General features: G+C 41.4%; 1 protein-coding gene across 1 annotated transcript in view; it reads right to left on the bottom strand.

Moving 5' to 3' along the window:
* The window catches only part of LOC104622504 (WASH complex subunit FAM21A-like), a 36,462-nt gene that overhangs the window by 2,359 nt on the left and 15,567 nt on the right, over positions 1-18,536 (bottom strand). The window contains exons 15-29 of the mRNA XM_010289315.1: positions 17,951-18,043; positions 17,360-17,464; positions 15,901-16,017; positions 14,330-14,493; positions 13,791-13,902; positions 12,698-12,883; positions 12,098-12,103; positions 11,500-11,682; positions 9,093-9,221; positions 8,796-8,891; positions 7,616-7,735; positions 5,925-5,987; positions 5,051-5,263; positions 2,127-2,738; positions 1,351-1,525 (exon numbers count right to left, since the gene is read on the bottom strand). Coding sequence (XP_010287617.1) covers positions 1,351-1,525; positions 2,127-2,738; positions 5,051-5,263; positions 5,925-5,987; positions 7,616-7,735; positions 8,796-8,891; positions 9,093-9,221; positions 11,500-11,682; positions 12,098-12,103; positions 12,698-12,883; positions 13,791-13,902; positions 14,330-14,493; positions 15,901-16,017; positions 17,360-17,464; positions 17,951-18,043 — 2,374 coding nt within the window. The remainder of the gene's footprint in view (positions 1-1,350; positions 1,526-2,126; positions 2,739-5,050; positions 5,264-5,924; positions 5,988-7,615; positions 7,736-8,795; positions 8,892-9,092; positions 9,222-11,499; positions 11,683-12,097; positions 12,104-12,697; positions 12,884-13,790; positions 13,903-14,329; positions 14,494-15,900; positions 16,018-17,359; positions 17,465-17,950; positions 18,044-18,536) is intronic.

The following is an 18,536-nucleotide window of genomic DNA, read 5'->3' as shown; positions in this document are numbered from 1 at the left end:
TCGTCCCTACACTCCTGTTGGTGTTCCAGAGCTCCATGGCTTTGGACACAAAGTAGCTGCATACCTATGGCTGCACCACAAGAGTCAATACTCCAGAGGAAGATGAAGTCTATCAGATACAGGGTGCTGTAGATGCTATAGGTATCAAGATCAGATGCTACATCAGACAATAAGCTCTAGCACCAGAGTAGATGTCAAAAGTGGAAGTGCAAACGACAGGTCCTGTTGTGGCTAATTCTCCAAGATACTTTCAAGTGGTACTCTACAACTATTTTTTTTCAACATGAGGGCCAGATTTTTGTGCTGAAGTATTTGGAAGGGGTAACTGTTTGGGAAATTCTTTCATTTGCTATAGGCTACATGAAAAAATTTAAATTATTGAAATAAGGTATCTTAATCATCCAATACATATTTCAAATACCTTGCCCACAAACATTTAAGTCTTCTTCTTCATATCAATTGAAAAAAGATTTGAAACCTCAAGGTGTTCATTCTCTGGCAAGTTTTCTGACACATTTACATACTTCAGCCAGGTCATTCCGTCAGGCTGGAATGCTTAAGAGCAGTCCAAGCAAAACAGTGATAAGTCAGCTTCAATTTGAACAGGTTAGAAAGAATGAAGACTGACAAGAATCAAAGCTAGAAGAGAAGGGAATTTTTTGTCTTAGAGGAAAAGAAATACATGCAGTCCCAAAGAAGAGCTATAAACATGAAGAGCCTAAGAACAGACACACACAGTCAGGGATCAACCGACTTCTGATACCTCCACTGCTGCAGAACAAGAAAGGAGCATGCTTTGCATCATTTCACATTACTATATGCTGCTTTTTCAATAAATTATACAGGGAAAACTTTTGCTCTCAGGTGTAGTATTTGTAAATTGTTCTTGGTATACACGGAGGTAAACAAAGTGTTATGGGCTCTAGGGTAGTCAACATAATAGTGAAGGTGGGGTGGGAAGAGATGCTAATTTCTTCATAAAAGCGATTCATGTGAAAAGTATAATACAAGAAGCTGTGCAAATTGTAACAGGGAATGTATTTCTTGGAGCCATGAGATTAGTCTTGTACTCCACACAAGAAATTTTCTAATTCCCACAGGTAAGAAAATCCCTACAGGAATTAAACTATTCCTTTTCTCAGAAAAATTTTATACACACTCCTAAACTATTTAAATGCCATGCTAGTTCTAACACTCAAGGAAGTTCTCATCCAACATCAGGATCCAAAGATGACCAGAGATTTCAGAGAAGTTGAAAAATTAAAAGAAAGCAAAAGGTTTTAAAACATCTCCAATGAATGCAGCTCACGACAATATTACGAGATTAGCAGCAAAACATTAGACACTTACCCATATCATCATCGAATATGGATTTTTGTTCCACCTTTTTCTTGGTCTTCTTTTCTTTTGGTTTTACAGTGAGATCCGCAAAAATATCAATGTTATCATCAAACAGGTTAGTCTCTGGCATTTTCTCTTTTGCTTTGTTCATTGGCTTAATTGCCTCAGTAGCAAATATATCATCCTTGGAGCAAAGCATAGAGAGATCATCAATACCAAGACACTTCAAGAGAATAGTCAAATTACCTGTACACAGCAGCTGAGATGTTTAGGTGGCTGACAGCCTTGGGCTTCTCAAACCTGAGAAATTTTGAGTCCCTTCTTCCCATGTAGGGCTCAGCATAAGTGCCTTAGTGTGGGATTGTGCACAGGTCAACTACAGCATGCAGAAGCTTGTATCAGCTGCCCAGCCTGCCAACTTTATTCCTTTTTTTAAAAGAGTTATTTGAGCTGTCTGTGTGTTGAACAGATGGCTAACAGCTAAGAACCACTTTATTACTCTGAAAAAGGTCATCATCATAGGTATGTTGTCACAGCACATTCAGTGACATGCCTGCCCTGTGTTAAGACTCCACTTTATAATCCACTCTTGCTAATAAGGGGGTGAACATCCAAAGAAAGGGTTTCTATTGCCCGGTAGCAGAGCATGATTGACAGTTTACTTCACCACCTATCCTGCACACACCATCCTACTAAGCAGCCTCCATTAAGCCCGTGTCTAATTAGAGGGGTCTCCATAAGGCCCTGGGGATCAAAAAGGCCAAGGTAGCAGGCTCAACCATTACCTCAAAGATATCTTGGGTAGTAGGGTCAACAGCTTGCTGGACAGCAGACTTCAACTCCTTTTTTCCAGTTTTCTGACAGGTGAAGAGAGAGTCTTCCTCTTCCTCCAAAAAAGGTATAGGGCTGCTTTTTGTTGAAGATTTTTGCTGTACAGGCTGGAAGAGATCATTGCTGTCCTGATCACCCAGAACAGACAGGTCAGGTTTTTTCTCCCTGCCCTTGATGGGTTTGTTAGCCACACTATCTGGCATTCCCTCCTTTAACTTTGATTGTGCAACTGGTCTGGATGTTGAGTGGCTTGCAAAAAGATCTTCTGATTCAAACAGATCATCCCCTTGGTCTGTGGACTTTGGAGGAAGGAGTTTGTTTGTACCAGCAGACAAAACACTGCCATGAGCTGGTAGTGACAAGCCAGAGAGAAAGCCATTTTCCTTACACTCTGTTTCAGTAGCAAGAGGCTCCTTTATCTTCAATATTGCTGATGTCTGATTTGGTAGAAAGAATTGTGATTCTTTAGCGCTGTCCACCTCCTCACTCTCTTCAGATTCTTGGGCAGCGAGGCGGCGGGCCATTCTGCTAGGAGGTCTTCGTTTTCCTGTAACCTTGATTCTGGTCTGCAAGAAAGGAGTAAAAGCAGAGCAGGGTTATATAGAAGGAAAAAAATCCCACACTTCACAGAAGACAGGTTAGGATTCCTGTTATGTTTTCTTGTAGCACTTAGGCTTCACAACATTGCAATTAACATACATTACCCATTTCATACTATCACACTGAAATGGAATTAACTACAAGTTCTGCTCACAGCTCTGATTTAAGTAACTTAAACAGCTACACGTACATTTAAATAAATGCTCCATTGGGAATCTTGAGCAAAGAAAGCTGAGCAGACACTGATTTAGGGAGAAGCAGCAGGAACCATTCATCATCACCTCAGCATCATCCATTCTCCCCATTTTTCAGAAAGGGGAAAGATGAACAAGTGGGACATTCAAGCTTGTAGTTTGCAGGAAGGTTTAGAAAAATAACCCAGAACTTTTTATTTGCTGCCCTCTGGTCATGCCACAGCAGGTGGAACTGGGGTACAAAAGCAACAGCACTCCCAAGTAGAGAGTCACAACACAGGTCAGCAAGCCACTCTGACCCCTCAGCTTTAAGTCATACCTCAGCCAGTCTGATACTTGCTAATCCAGGGGCTTCTGCGGTGCAGTTAATCTGTCCAAGTCATGACTAATTATCTTTTCCATTTAATTTTATTTTATGCATAGCCTGCTGCAGTTCATTCCTCTGCTGTTTTTGAAGAAGCCCCCCTGCAAGTTTCTATTCTAGCCTCTACCATATCCCACATGGACAGGAGTATTCACACATGTAGGAAACAGATCAGTACAACCTCTTCTTCCCTTTTTTTAATTGCTGTGTTGGTGTAGAAGAATCTGGATGGATAAGCTGTAACACAGTTTAAAGGAGCCATGTGCTTTCGTCAGAATCATTGTAGAAGCACAGCTACCTTCAGAGTGTGGGGCTGTATTGATCAAAGCATAGCTGAAAAAAACATTAAAATTATGGTGGAAGGGAGAACCACTTGAAAAAAAAAACCTAATCCCTGCTCCATGCGTTGTTCTTTGAAAGGACAATCAGAATGCTGGCTAGGTTGCTTTGTTCCAGCTTTTGGAAAAAAGTTCATTTGGCTGCATGTATCTACATCTTAAACTCAAACTTGAAAGGTTCAATAAGCAATGAAAGGCCAAAATTAAAACACATAACCTGAGCCACAAAAAACATTCACTGTATAGTTACCGAGATGCTGCTGCTTAGATTACTTCTGTAAACAAATGTGTGTCATCACTGTGCTAAAATGAACGTTCAAGGTTGACCATAGGCTTGCAAAGGAATAGAGCTCCTGTAGCTGCATATCTATTTAAAAGCATAATGACAGAGAGTTTTGTCTGTTGTGCAGGACATGCTGCTTTTGGAAACAACTACTGCCTACATGCTAATGCATTAGTCTGACATACAAGCTTCAAATCCATTTGACACTAAGGGGTCATATCAGCCATTGGGGTGACAGCTGCTGCATCTTCCCAAGTCATCTCTGCTGCTCATCTAGTAATGAACAGCCTGAGCAGCATTAAGGAGAGAAAGAATCAAAGTTAAGATCCTAAGTTACCTTATTCAAATTGCTGCTCTCAGAAAACCCAAGAGATTTATAAAATCATAAGCACCCAGACCAAATCTTAATTACAATGGTTCAAGCTTTTTCTTTTAAAGAACAATTAAATCTTTAATTATAATATGCCTTTCGCAGTCCATAAAGCAAAAGGTATGAGTAAAAAAACCCAAGTGAGTCAAGAGGCAGAGATCTGCCATGTCAAAAGCTATAATATTTTTTGGTTTTGGTTTTGTGTGGGTTTTTTCTTTAAAAACAAAATTTTTGTTTGAAAAAGAATTGGGAGTGACAGTTCAGGACATCATGACATTTTTATCCACAGAGGTAAAGGTCAATCTACAGCAGTTATGTGTTCTTGATAATCTTGCCACAGCAGCTGTCCATAACATATTTTATAGTTAGCCTAGAGATGCCTTTTTTATGGTTTTCAGGTTGGCGTCTCCTGGGACAGAACAAGATGTTATGCTAAAATACATCTAACCTATAGGGAAAGCCATCGTATTTGGGGAACGTACACATGTACCTTAAAAAGGCACAGAATTAGGCATATGCATAAGCCCCTTACAGAGCTAAGGCGGCAGCAGGTTTGACTTTCTCTTCAGTGGTCCACAGACGTGAGAGGGGGATTAGATTTCCACACCTCCATTTAGATTCAGATAGACCACACTGTTAACAGAACTTGCATACCAAAACACAAATGCCTGCACAAGGACAGACTGCGGTTTTAATCCCGCTTTCTAGCCTCCTAAATACCACGGTTACCTTATTAGCACTGTGCAAGGTATCCGCTTGCATAGGTCGATCAAAGCTTACACCTAGTTCTTCATTGTTTCCTGCAGCAGGGAAGGCTTCGCTGTTCTGTACATCCTTGGGCTCATGCAATGGAGTGTCCAGAACTGGTAAGGGTGACTTTACATTGGAGACCTTAGGCATTGCACCAGGTAGTAAGGCTGCAGGGTTAATAGCTAAGTTAGCCTACAAAAGAGAAAACACATACACACAAAAAGAGATCACATTAATACTGCTCAAGAGCAAGCATGGGACCAGAGAAGCAGCAAGAACTAGCGTATGTAGGCATTTAAGTTCTACTTCTACAAATGCCTGGCCTTTCTCACACCTATGCACTTCTGTGTCTCCCATGTCCTCTGTCTAAGTATGCGGAGTGCTCAAAACTATTATTCTGTATAAGAGCTCCAGGAACAGCATGGCCACATTATGTCAGACCAAACACCTATGTAGCTCATTATCCTGAGGACAACAATGGTTCTGACAATGAGTGATACTGTGATACAGACAGTTAAGTCATTTCTTGTCAGAAGAAGGACATGATCTAAACCCCAAACCCTTAAGAGTCTCTGAACGTACTTAACATAGTGCTAAGAAGAATAGCAGGTCAAAGAGGAGCCCACCCTCTGCCCCCCAAATAGAGTAAATAGTGCTGCTCAGAGTCAGGTCTGAAACGGGAGGAGGAAAATAATGCAATACAGAAAAAGTAATAGAAAATATACCATCTGAAAAAAAAAATTGCAAGAGTAAGGGAAGGAAGTAAAAAGATTTTGTTTTAGGGAGAGCCATCAGTGAGGCAAGGAAGATTTTTTTTTTTTTTGAAAGTCAAAATGCCAGTAAAGTTAATTACTTGTAGCTTTCCAATCCGAGATGAAGGCTCTTTGGTTTTAATGGGAACAGGACCTGTAGATTTCTGCACAAAATTACACTGGATTAAACAAGTGGACAAGTTGTTATCAACCAGACCATAGTTTGCATTTTAATACATCTGTAGAAAGCACCTTGCTGCTTACCAATTTCTTCTGAAGATACCTTGTTATCATCACATTCTACTACCAGAGCTACAGTCACTCCATTTTCATCTTCAGTTTCCCACATGCCATAGCCCCATCTTCACTACCACATTTCATTCCACCCTTCTTCTACTGACTATTATACTTTGCCATAGTACATAGTACCCAACAACTTCTGTCTTCTCTAGGACACACACAACACCAGTCAAATCAAACTGTGACAGCTACTCTCCCTCCTTGCTTGTTCCCTCACCTAAGACCCTCTGAAGCCATATTGCCAGATCATGATATAACTAACTTTTCTCTTTGTGACTGGCTATAATAGCACCACAGACTTCAATGAAACCTACATGGAAGCCAAGAGGGCTACAAAATCGTACCTCTCAGCTTACAAGGAGAACAGCTTCAGAGAAGTGAGTGCTCCTCTATAGAAAGCAGGCCACCAGTGCCAGAAATGACTAGACTAAAAGAGCAAGAGCAGCTGTTTGGTCTGAAGATTTGTGTCAGTTTTAGGACTCAGGGATGAACCAAATCAGCTGAAGTGCTCTTCACAGGGCTTGCTCTTCACAAGTTTGTAGTCTACCATGGTTCTGGGAGCTAGGCTGTGTTCCTGTTGGTATGACTAGGCAGTCAGAGCTCCTTCAGCCAGGCTGAAGTAACTAAGGGTTTGCAAGAGTTAGGACACTGATTTGGGGGTCTAGACAGCATGAGAGAGGAATCCCAGTGTCTGAGGAGATTGTTCTTCACTTAAATGTGTGTGGGGTTCAGCTGAATCTCAGACAGGCTGAGATCATTCCTATGCCAGGCTAACAGTAACTACAAAAAAAGGGAAGATGAGCATGGCTCTACACTTGTTAGGAATACTTCACCATAATGGAAGACAGGCTAATTACTAGCCCTACAGACTTGCTCTGTGTTCCTCAGCCCAGGGGAGAAAAAAAACCACCACCGACCCCCCCACAATGAAAAGCTGATCTCCTACAGATGGAAATCCAACAAGCAGCTCTGGTGAAGCACAAGCCAGAATTCAATCCAGACTGCCTCTCCCAGAGACCTTTGCTTCTGCAGGATTAAGGACAGGAGTAGGAGTCTTGTTTGCTCATTGTGTAGTGTCCAAGATTAAGATTCTCCACAGCCACAGATTTGTACTCCATGCCCTGACCACCCTTCTGAGAAAGCCCACCTATACTTTAAAGACCAGATTCACTCCAACAGACACTGGCACTTCAGACAATAATGAACAACCACCCATTTTCAGTCTAACTGGACCTGAGGTGCAGTTCTTCACTGCCTTGTACTTTGCCCTTATAAGTGTGTGGGCAAAACACTGTATCAATAGCATTTAAACTTCTTGCTAATAACACTGCACCTGCTGATAAGCAGAGACAAGTTTGATCATGCATTGCCACTTTGCAGCCAGTGAATCCAGGCATTAGTTTTGATGTTTTCAGAGAGACTTATTTAAAACAAAATGATACTTCTGCTTTTAATCTGCATGCTATTCAACAAAAAAGATTTAGGTACTTGCCTCTGCAGTTACTGCCTTCAGAGCTTCATCTTGCTTGGTACTTAAAGCATTTTCTAGAAGGTTACTGCTCTCCAAGGGAGGGCCAGTACTGGCCTTAAGTGTTGTTTTCTCGGCTATTTTCTGAAAGCATTAAAAGCGCAAGTCAACATGAATCGGGTAAAAAGCATGGTCTGCAGATCAGAAAAAGAAGCAAAGCTTTTTAAAAATCTTGCTTCTTTCTGAAAAGAAAGCTAGCCACGTCTTTGACTGTGCAATGCATAGTAGGCATTGCCTTTTGGCTCTGCAGTGACTAGGGCCTTCTACTCCTCTATTCCTTTAGCCTACGTCAGCCTCTGCTGTCTCTACTAACAATAAATAATGAGAGTTTCAATAAACTTCGAAATGCATTCATATTTCCTCATGCACAGGACAGCAGGGAAAATAAAAGCACAAAGCTAGCTAAGGAACACTGCTATTTTTATGTTTTGAAGCAAACAGGCTCCATATATAGCTGCCAGGCACTAATTACTTAAGACCACGCCTTCCAGAATCTTCTGAGAAACTGTTTCCAGGAACTATTGCCAGTTTTCTAGCCTAACTTCCAGCTATAGACGTGAAAATAAAGTAAAAGTTGGCTTCAATTTAATTAAGTTAAATACATTTAGAGTAGCAGTTTAGAATGCATGTTAGGACTTTGACCTCAGACCACCTGTAATGCAGTCTAGTTCATTACTGCAGCTGCTTACCCTCTCAAAACAATCCAGTGATCACAAGGATTTTAATACCACATTCATTACCTTAAATCAAACCAAGCTGCAGAGATTTTAATTACACAAGTCATATAGCAAGGCTTGTCAGTCATGCATGAACTACAGGGAACTAATATTAGCAAGTTAAACAATAAAACAATTTTAAAATACAAACTCTTCTACTCCAATTTCTGCTCAAGTGTGTTCTCTTACCTAAGCCAGTCCCAGTGGTACATAAAAAAGAAAGGGAATCCAATCCTTTCATCCTAGCTTTAGGACACCTAATGCATCTGTTTGTTCCCTGTGTCTTCAGGGTCACAATGCCCATTTCTGTTCTCTCAAAAAGATTTGAGAAGTCACTTAATTTCTTGTGAGAATACATATTAAAAAAATCCCTTCCATACACTTCCAACGTCTTTTATATAAGCCATTTACAGTAGAGGAACAGATACCGGAAGGTTTGTTTTGGCAGCACTGAAGAGATCATCCTCATCGTCATCCCCAAAAAGCCCTCCTCCAGACGATGGCTTCAGGATACGGTTTGCAGACTAAAGGGACAAGGGATAAAGAAAGGATGTGTCACAGATCAAAAGCACATCTCCTTTGGCCCATGATGCCTGAACTATTATCAGCATTTGGCCCTCCCTGGAAATCAGTGACTTCTAAGCTGTGTTTAAACAAGGAACCAGGTACGCTGCACACTTCACAGACTGTTTTTAAATAGCAGATTCAGAGGACTTTGAACTCACCATCGACTTCTTGGGGCTGGAAAAGAGGTCGACATCTGGATCATTGTCCTTCTGAAGTTTGTGACTGAAGAGGAGCTCTTCGTCTTGAAAGACTCCAGTACTTTTGGGCCGGATACTTTTGTCAGAAGCCTGGAAGGAGAGGAGAAAGGTCCACACAGGGAGAAACTGCCTCCTTAAGGACGTTATTTGCCTAGTAATAATGCAGGTTACAATTCACCTGAGGCTACACTATGACCCTGGTAACAAAAATAAAACTTTGGCTGCCAGTTATATACTTTACTTTGACCAAATTTCCAAAACATACAACGTAAATATTTGTATTCACAGTTCAATTTTATTAGAAGACATGAACCAAAATATATCTGCGATCCAGCCACGATGATTTACCTGTAAGTCTTCCTTAGAGGGAAGGGAAAAAAAAAAAACAGTTTTCAGTATGTTATCATGAGCGTACAGTAAGGTTTCTATTTTTGTAAGACCTTTATGCCTTGAATTTTTCAGCTGAGGGTGCAGGACGGAGAAGTGAGAGGAAGATAATCTCGTTAATTATCTTCCTAAACTACCTTTTTAAAGAAAATAAAATAAAAAAGTTGAAAGCCTGTAAAGCTATTATCGTTGCTGTAGTCCCTGTTCTCCTCCCATCTAAAGCAAACACACCCCCACCATGAACATCTCACTTGCCTTTGGCAAGAACTTGTACTTTCAAATTTGCTGGTGTGGGGGAAACGTTGACAGTCAAATGTATCACCTTAACAGCCCTCCACTATCTGGCAAATCAACCAACATCAGCTGCTTAGACACCAAAACCAATGCCTTTCTCTTATCACGGTCACTGTATGTACCCAGGCCTGACTTTCAAAAGGCAAAGGCCCCCCTGAATGTCTAGGTAAAAGCCAGTATCTATGTTTCACCACCCAGCTATCTCTTGAGGACTTACACAAATGACAGGATGCCTCTTCAGAACATGACTGAATGTCTTATAGGATAATATCAGACTCAAAAGCAGTAGTCACAATTCTAAAGCCCCATTCTCCCCTTCCCAGTTCAAGTCTCCAGGAGCCCGAAGGGGCTGCCTACCAAAGTTAGTTTCCACTACACCATTTTTGTCCGTACACCTTGTCCTATGATTTTTATTACTGCTCCATTCTCAGCATCTCTGGGCACCAGCTTTAATTTTATATCAAAAGCCAAGTCACATTTTTAGACCACTAAACAGAACTGCTATTTATGCCCAGATACATGAAAACCTAATACACCTCTAGTAGTACCCACACATGAAACGCATATTAAGCTAAGCAAGCAAAACAGTAGCACCTTTATTAAAGTTCCTAAATCACCTATTCTCATTTTGGCATGAATATGCATTTCAGCACCTTAATCACTTTGTGACTGTTACATGCTGACAGCTGAATGCTTTGAAGGAAAGATTTGAAAGAATTTGTATCTTCCCAAATTCATAAGACAGACGTGGCTTCTTGTAACCATCTCACAACGTGCCCCCTCAAAAAAGCCAAACACAGGATACATTCACAACAGGTAAATAAGCGCTCAAGCTAACAATCCATTTTAACTCAGAAGGAGGAAAAACCCTTGTTTGTAGCTGCAAGAGCCATCTATTTCATTCAGCTCCAGGGACTTCTAAATAAAGTGTGTATAGCCTTTAGGGTTGACAACTTCACATGGTCACACCAAGATGACAAAACCTTGTGGTATACTGTAGTGTACAGTATGTACTTTTTGACAGACAAAGTTTACTGAAAAAAATTGGGTACTTCTGCATCAAGTAGAAACAAGAATATTGCCATGGATTCAAGGATATTGCTGCTGAAGATTCAAAGTCTACCTCTTGATGGTATATGCTATGTCAGGAAAGCCGGAGAGCAAGACTATGGCACCTGGAGGCTTTTTTAAAAAAGTGAACACACAATACTTGAAAACCAGAAGCAAACATAGAATTAAGATGATTCTTGCTGAAGCGAAGTCTGCAGGCATATATCCACCAAGCAAACTGCAACAAGATCAAGAAAATAAAGGGATAAACCACAAGGCTTTGAATTCCACATCCTTCTACTTCCTAATACCTCTGACCTTGAGGGGTAAAACTAGGGAATCAGTTCTGTACAGCAGCCATCAAGTAGCTGCACCAAAACATATGTACATAATTTCTTTTCATACTTGCATGCAGCAAAATGCTTTCAAGATAGTGAGATAGAAAAATTTACAAAAGGATTCAGAGGAAGAGCAGGAATTATTTCTCACCCAAGAATCTGGAAGTCTAGAAATAGAGAAAGATTAGCCTCCATGACATGAAGAGAGGGAAGGGTAAAAACAAAACCTTGCCTAGAATAGTAGAGGTAGAAAGGTAGAAATACTATTTACTAGTATTCAAGAACTTCCCTAGACTCACCACACCAATTTCTTTCTGTGCATTTTTAGTGCCATCATCATCTTCCAGTCTCTCCTCTTCCTCCTCCTCAAACAAGCTTAAAACTTTCTTAGCTTGGGTCTTGACATCTTTCTCCAGAGCTGGTGGTGATGTTGCAAACAGATCTGAACTGCTGGCTGGCTCTGAGGATGTTGCTGCAAAAGGCTCCACCAAAAAAAGAAAAATGAAAAAATTGAACGCATCAGCTTGTTATTTAGTTCAGGTTTACCCAAAAAAAAAAAAAAATCACTAAGCTTTCTTGGTTAAATGCCAGCAGTGGTCAGAGTTCTGCAATCCATTACCAAGCAACTATATTCAATTCATTTTTTCTCATTTGCAGATTAGCAAGAGACAGTAGATAAAAAAAGGGAACACACTTTATGGCTCTGAAGGGAACACAAGTTTCCTCCTGTACTCTGCACTGTAGCGCTGCTGATAAGTAGCTTCCTGCATAAGGTTTACCTTCTCACCTGCGTGTCAGGCTGCATGTGCACCACAAGGCTGCATTAAGCAGCTTTGCCATTCTCTCTCAGATACCTAGTTCATGCAACTTGGGATCCTTTGGAGTGGGCAGCACTACCTGAACCTTGAACGCACTCAGTCAAGTGCAAAGCATGATAACTACTCTGGAAATTCATCAGCTGGTAATTCCCCAACAATCACTCAATAAGACCATGCTTAAGAGTAAGTTCTGCTGAAGATTCTTCAATAATGCACATCAATACTGTTCTGTAACAAGTGCTGCCCAGGAGAAATTCACAATCCTGAAAGCCACAGATACCAACACCATTTGTAACTCAGACTATTTTGAAACAAAGTTACTGAGCTTGAAGCAAAGCTTACATATTAGTGTAGGCTATCTTTTAAAGGAAATGTTTATGTGAATAAAGATTACCCAACCCACCTTGGGAGGAAAAATGAAACAGATTCCTCTCCCACCTCCCAAAATAACCCCAAACAATTTTCTCATGTATGTCAGTTGGGAAACAACTTTTAAATGCCATTTAATCAATTTGCTGTTTGACTGACAAGTGATTTTGCTAAACGGAGACAGTTATTCTCTCCTTGGCAATAGAAGAGGCAATCCAGAAAAAGAATTCTGTCCCAGAGCAGCACTGTTATTTATTTATTTAAACTGAACTTTTACCAAACTTCAGATTAATGTAAGAAAATCCCTCACTTTTTCCTTTGCTTGCTGCCCCTCAACATCTGTTCCTCTAGGCACAGGAACTGCTCCAGGCTCTTCTAAACACCACAATGTATCTTCTACTTGGTTGGACTTCATTGTTGTATCTGGCAGATCTTCCTTTTCCTCCTTTTCTTCTTCATTAAAGAAAGGTGGTGCTTGTGCTGGTTTTACGTTCTCCTGCAAAATTAAGAGAATGTTGTTGACAGAAAATTGGTGGGTATATAAGAAGCATACGCTGCTGTGGGGTAGCAGCCTCTGTTTGCCTTCTACAGGGATCTAGGACACTGGCAACATGCTTAACTTCTACTTTCCTGCCATGGGACATTCTGGCTTGTGACTGTCGATTTCTAGTATTATAGGCTCTTGAGACTGGTTGAAGAGTGCCAGGAAGCAGTTGCAAGCTTAGAGTGGATGCCCTAGGAATCTTGGCTGGTTGGTGCACTGTTTCCTGTGAATGCCAGCAGCAAGACTGTGGCTTGCCTGTTTCTTCTGTTCCCAAGCCTATTACCTTTATGGACCATGACCACTGTTTTCCTGGTAAGCAGAAAGGCAAGAGGGGGAGAGGAGGGTAGCCCACATGCAGGAATTCCCACTACAGATACAGCTGTGTTGAGCTTTTGCAACTCCTACTCTTAATTCCAAAGCACAGCCAGATAGGCAGTACACTGTGGGGTAAGCTCCTAAGACAGAGGATAGCACAAGCACCCTCAACAGAGGGCCAGTAAGAAGTCTGTAGACACATCTGAATCAGGTTGGGCTGAGGTGACACAAAGGGTGAAGCCCTAGTCTGGTCCCTTTAATGGTATTTTATGGTTAAAACCTCTCAAAACATCCTCAGGAAAGGCTTTTAGCATAAACAAAACAAATTCAGGGTTAGTGGTCAAGAAAATTTTGAAATCTCCATTAGGCTGATGGTAGTAAGAAGTTTTACATATAAGAGTTCAGTATGCCCTGTTCCCATTCCCAATTTGCTAGAACTACCATTGTCTAAAACAAGTTAGCCTTATATTCATTACCTAACAAGGAAGACAGACTATAAAAAGACTAAGTGTTCCACGTTAGTTTTAAAAGAAAGCAGAAGTACCACTGCAGCCTTAGCAGCTGAAGGAAGTAGCGTTGACTGGGAGCTGAAGAGTGATTCTCCATTAATAGCATCATCTTCAAACAACAATGATACCTTCTGTGGCTTTCTTTGGCTGCAACAGAAGAGAGGAGAAAGTGGAAGATGCACTGCGTCTGTTTAACAGTATAACTTGGGACCATTGTTTGCAGAAAGTGGTCCCAGATACAGGATTCAGCTTCCTCACTGTCTCAAGAATTCTACCACCCTCCCTTCTTGTCTGCACGGCTTTCTGCAGAAGTGAAGATAAAAAGAGGTCAAGAGGATTTTATCTTGCAAGCAGGGGAACGGAGCCCAGTTCAGTGGTGGCAAGGACAATGATCCACCACAGATACAGAAGAGGTAAGAAGAGCCCTTCCCTGCCCATTCCCACTCACACACCTCTACTTCCTCCTCAGCAGCAGTAGTAAGGGACAAGACCTGCAATATGCCTGGGTCCGTCCAGTTTTGAGGTTACTGCTGGGTTGTTCTGAAAAAATGCCCCTCCCCTCCCAGACTGTCACCTCTCTTTAGTGATTGCAAATAAATCCTCCTCATCCTCTTCCTCAAAGAGGCTCGTCTTCTTCACAGCTTTAGCCTGACTGACAGTGCTAGCTGGTTTTGCAGGGTCCTCTTTTCGGTCATCTTCAGAAAGAAGTTTAGCTGGCTTGGAGACATTCCAGTGTTCCTTAAAAATAAGGAACCCTTAATTTTTCTTTTGTCTTGGTTAAAGCCAATTTCCCACCTTCTCTATAAGCAGAAACACTTCAGCATCTTGGCAGCCCTTGCATCTCTCTGCTAGTTTACATTCCTGCCTTTGTGTTAGCCACTGTAATCTGACATTGCTCAGGCTTTGCAGAGGGCCTGGCCACCTTTTGGCATACGGAATTTTCCCAGCAAAACAGGGTACACACACTTTACTATTATAGTTGCTCTTGACAACTGAGGTCAGTGTCAACTGCAGTCACAGGAGTAAGGTCACCCAGTAGAACCTGATTTGAGCCACTTAAATAATTAGCAAGTTTGGTGTATGGGGGGGAAAAAACAAAAAAACCAAAAACAACCCAAAACACCCACACCCAAGACCACTCATTACTAGAGTGCGTGATGCTGCATTTCTTATTTCCTCAAGTTTCAATCACAATACTTCCCCACCTGGAGCTAGCATTTAGTGAAGCCTACCCACTAACAAGTCAAAAACCTGCATTAGAAGGAAACATATGTGGATTGCTGGCATTGGGAGAGTTTTATGGCTTGTGTGTTTTCTTATTCTCAAGATTTCAGGTGGTTTGCTCCACTCCCCACCTCTATTTCTCCCCTTTCTGAAAGGGACTACAAGCTCGTTGAAGTATGGATTTGGTTTATTCTACATTAAGATAAAAATGCATCTAAAGATACTGCTACTATCCGCTAAACAACCAATTACAGGACAGGTAATAAAAATCAAGTCTACACAAATTTTGGGAGGTGGGAGGAAAAGTCTGGATCCTATTCATGTAAGTTAATTCAGATACTTTCCACACAGGTTTTTAATTTACTTAGTGTCTCTGGCTTTCATTTAAGATGCAGGACAACACATAATCCATCCCTGGAAGAGGGCTGTTCTCTGGGAAGCCTAGTCATTTACATTTAATTTTTCCCATTCCTAGATTAAAAAGAAAACAACAAACAAACAAAACACCAAACACCACCACACAAAAAACCCACCCCAAAAACCCAAAAGAAAGAAAAACTCACCACAGATCTATTTAGAACTGCTTAAACTTGCCTTACAGAAATACAGTAAGAACAAACCTATTTTTCCCTTTTTGTATTTTTAAGTCAGATTTGTTGGCAGCAGCCTACAACAATATCTTTCTATAAGTTACACTGAAAACACCAATTTTCTCTTCCACATGATTCTATTACCTAGATCCTGAGATAACTTGAGCCAAGAATCAGACAGCTTCCTCAGCTGCAAACAAGTCACAGGATTGGGGTAGGCATGGCATGTAGACACAGCAGAGTTTGACTGTGGTTCCCATCTCTACAGTTTTATGCTTTACCCTGCATAATGCCCAGTAACACCCTTCAGCCAAATACTACTTGTCAGTACCTCCTCATCACTGCTGAACAATAAGCCGGAGGCTTTCTTGAGTGGCTCTGACTCTTTTGCTTTCTCTTCTGGGGGTTTTTCCTGTTGCTTCTTGGCAGGTACCACACCAAAGAGATCCTTAAAATAAAACAATTAAAAAAAAAAATCAAAAGCCAAAGCCACAATGAAAAGCTCACTGAGAAGTCATCAGCATGCAAGACACTTGCCACCCACTTCTCAGATGAGTAGGGTAAAGAAATGGTGTTTTGTGAACCCTTTTTGAAGACAATTTCAAGTGCGATACAGTAATCTGGTACAGGAATTCTATGCTCACAGCATTTGACAGACCAGAAACTTGTAAGCCCACAGCCTGGCTTTGGCCCACAGATTTTACACCATAAGGCTTGAGCAGCAGCCAAAAACCACGACACAGCAATTCTGTTGCACAGCAGCTAATAAAATGGGTCACTGTTTCTTCATCTACATAACAAAATAGAGAATGAATCCTGTTCTGAGAGAACAGGGAATAAGCAAGCTGAACCACTCCCACTGGGCAAGAACCAAGACTTTTCACCTGAAGACACCCATGCAGATTATTATATAGGCATCAGAATGTGTTGACTTCACCACCTAACACTTATTTATGCTTTTCTCCACCCAACTTGAACTTCAGTTACATAACACAACTTTCATGGCAGATATGAGACCTTATCACATTACAAAATGTTTTACTATCCTGACAGTAGCTTCTCTGAACAGATACTATTCAGAAAGGTGAGCTGGAAGCAGTCCTCTCTTGGACCGGAAACCTTTATCTTGAGTTTGCAGAAGTCCCCTATCTTACAGGTCTGAGCAGGCCTCCTATTTGCCTCAGGTTAAGACTATGGGGTAAGCTAACTCACCATGAAGACTGCAGGCCCAGAGTTGAAAGCTCTCTGGAGGGTGTGTGGGAGAAGAGGGTAAAAAAAAGATAAGAATAGCACATACTAATTCAAATTTGTTGTTTCTTGCACAAACTGTGCTCTGATCACTGTTTCTACACTAGCAGCCACAATTCTTACACACTGAAAAATGAGAAAAAAAGGAATTCACCAGCCATGACGAGGGAAGCAAGAAATCATCCATGTGGGTAGGTACCACAGGCCAGGATAAAGCAGCTTCTTGAAGCTCTTATCAGCTCTATTGCTCAGTGTTCTCTAGTCCTATCAGAGGGATAACGCCCTTCATGTTTAGGTCTAGAGATGATATGCACTGACTACAAAATATTGAAAAGACACCAAGAACCCACAAGAGTCCCTGCTACCATACTGTTCTCTAACGCTGTCCACATGCTCAGAACCACTACAACAATGCAACATCAATTTAGTGCTCCATTTACAAGCTTAGTGTTGTAAACTTCTGAGTATTTCCTGCTGCATTTGCAACAGGCTGTGCAGGAGGGTTTCCATACACACAGGCAATATCAGGAAGTGGCACTTACCTCTTCATCATCATCAAACAAGGAAAGCGGAGCTTTTGTCATGGACTTGCTGGTGGGGAGAGCTGTAGCTTTAGACTTCACAGTTTTACTTGATGAAAACAAGTCCTGTGCAAAACAAAGAAATGTCACCTTGCAAAGCAATGCTATACATTTAAGAACTCCAAATGGGACATTCATGTTTTTCCTTTTAAAAATAAAGGTTGTCTTACTCAGATGTACCAACCACCTGCAGCTCCACAGGGATTACCCTCAGCTCTGCAGATTGCTAGCTGGAAGCCAAGGACACAAGATTAAACATATGCAGTCTTTTGTGATTCTTGCTCTTGATTTGCTGATCTTCCCCTCTTCAGGCTTTCAGTTTATGCCACTGTGTACCACATGAGTTTAACTCTCTAAAGGTAGGGAAAAAGTTCCCACAGATTTCACTCTTGGAGCAAGAAGGAACTTTCAGGATGGCTGGGAGTAGATGCATGGATGTCAGAGTTCCAAATCCTACAGATAAATAAGGAGTCCCCAGATACAAGTGGACTGAAGTCAGAGTGACTCAGATCCCAAGCATATCTGTAATGGATTTATTAAAGAGATACTCACTTCAGAATCCTCCTCATCAGAGAAAAGGCCTTTCTGTTTTCTTGGAGGCATTTCAGGTAAAGGTTTGAAGTCCTCACCTGAAGATGGTTGACTCTTTAGGACAAATAAAGACACTGCATTAGCACCCACTTGGAATCAGTAAGGGCAGACACATCACATGACCCTTTCTAAGGGGCATGCTGCTAGCAGCATCCCAGCAGCTGAAGGGACAGAACACAAGCTTTTCACCCATGGGCTGAAGTCCTGAACTCATGTGTTGAATGAGTTCTTCACATTCAGCCAGAGCTATGCACAAGTGACTGCAGGTCTCACCATAGGCACCCCTCCCACCACCATCCTTCTCAGCAGAAAAATGTATGCAACAACTCATGCCAGGCCCCCTCATGAGTTACATAGAAATGTTTCTTTTCACAAGCTGTATTTCATAAAGGAAGAGGACGGTTTGTGCCAGTCATCATTTCCTGCATTAGCACAGCACAGCCCCAGCCTGCCACCAGCTATCTTGCCATTAAACTCAGAATGATTCCAGGCCCAAGCACTACTGTCAGCAAGCTTGCAGTATAAAGCAACCCTCACTTCCTGACAG

This window comes from Phaethon lepturus, unplaced genomic scaffold, assembly GCF_000687285.1.
Source record: "Phaethon lepturus isolate BGI_N335 unplaced genomic scaffold, ASM68728v1 scaffold50906, whole genome shotgun sequence".
In the NCBI taxonomy this organism is placed as follows: Eukaryota; Metazoa; Chordata; class Aves; order Phaethontiformes; family Phaethontidae; genus Phaethon; species Phaethon lepturus.
Note: the sequence above shows the minus strand (reverse complement) of the source record. Positions and strands in the feature narration are given on the sequence as shown.